This window comes from Peromyscus leucopus, chromosome 15 (assembly GCF_004664715.2).
Source record: "Peromyscus leucopus breed LL Stock chromosome 15, UCI_PerLeu_2.1, whole genome shotgun sequence".
In the NCBI taxonomy this organism is placed as follows: Eukaryota; Metazoa; Chordata; class Mammalia; order Rodentia; family Cricetidae; genus Peromyscus; species Peromyscus leucopus.
Genome location: NC_051076.1, coordinates 24706691 through 24708051, shown reverse-complemented (window position 1 = coordinate 24708051; position 1361 = coordinate 24706691). Strand labels below are relative to the sequence as shown.

Genomic DNA, 1361 nt, shown 5'->3' with positions numbered 1-1361 from the left:
ATGGATCATGTTAATTACACCTGGACCCAGACTTTCATCCTTGCTGGTTTCACTCCCACTGGTACCTTGCAACATCTTGCAATCTTTGGGACCCTGTGCATCTATCTCCTCACACTTGCAGGGAACTTGTTCATCATTGTCCTTGTTCAAGCAGATTCAGGACTTTCTACTCCCATGTACTTCTTTATCAGCGTCCTCTCCTTCCTGGAACTCTGGTATGTCAGCACCACAGTGCCCACCTTGCTACATACCCTGCTCCATGGACATTCACCCATCCCATCAGCTGCATGCTTTGTCCAGCTGTATGTCTTCCACTCCTTGGGCATGACTGAGTGCTACCTGTTAGGTGTCATGGCTCTGGACCGCTACCTGGCCATCTGTCGCCCACTCCACTACCATGCTCTCATGAGCAAACAGGTACAGCTACGGCTAGTTGGAGGGACATGGGTGGCGGGCTTCTCAGCTGCCCTGGTGCCGGCCAGTCTCACTGCCACTTTACCCTATTGCTTGAAAGAGGTAGCCCATTACTTTTGTGACCTGGCACCACTAATGCAGTTGTCATGTGTGGACACAAGCTGGCATGCTCAGGTTTATATTGTTGTGATTGGTATGATCAATACGTGCAATCTTGTCCTCATCTTGGCCCTCTACGGAGGTATTGTGAAAGCCGTGCTGAAGCTGCCTTCAGCTGCTAGCCGGGCCAAAGCTTTCTCCACCTGTTCATCCCACGTAACTGTAGTGACACTGTTCTTCGGCTCTGCCTTCATTGTGTATGTTGGGCCACCGGACATTCGAGCTGAGGGCAGAGGCAAGCTTATTGCCTTGGTATACACTTTTCTCACCCCTTTTCTCAACCCCATTATTTATACCCTTCGCAATAAGGAAGTGAAAGAAGCCGTTAAGAGGGTCTCACAGAGGGTTAAGGCTTTGCTGAATTGAATCTGATGTCCAATAGGTTTGTAATCCACCCATTTGAAAATGGCAAGATTTAGCTGTTGATTATGTCAACCATTAACTAATTGTTTCAATAATATGTGGGATATTTAGCCAAAGTAGTCTTGGATAAGAACAAATTGGGGAAAAAATGTTGGAGGAGAAATATAGTCCCTGAACCTATTAATATGGAAGTGGATGAGGACACATATTTGAAGAAAAAAAAAAAAAACAACAAAATAAATAAAGTTCATTTTTTTTTTAGCCAGACAGAACTTAGAAAGAAATTGAAATGTGTTAATTTCTAGAACCTAGGCTGGCTATGGGGTTGCAGTACAGACTGAGTTTTTGGACAAAAATCTAGACGATATTGACATTAGTTACAGGAAGATTGGAAGGACACATTGGACAAATGTTGAGATGGAGGC

At 44.9% G+C, this 1361-nt stretch overlaps 1 protein-coding gene across 1 annotated transcript; it reads left to right on the top strand.

Moving 5' to 3' along the window:
• Positions 1-939, top strand: LOC114690737 (olfactory receptor 6N1-like). Its single transcript, XM_028865622.1, has one exon. It carries the CDS (start codon positions 1-3, stop codon positions 937-939), a length of 939 nt encoding a protein of 312 aa, XP_028721455.1.
• The last annotated feature ends 422 nt before the right edge of the window (positions 940-1361 follow it).

Coding starts and splice junctions, on each gene's coding strand:
- LOC114690737 (XM_028865622.1), top strand. CDS start 1: ATGGATCATGTTAATTACACCTGGACCCAGACTTTCATCCTTGCTGGT.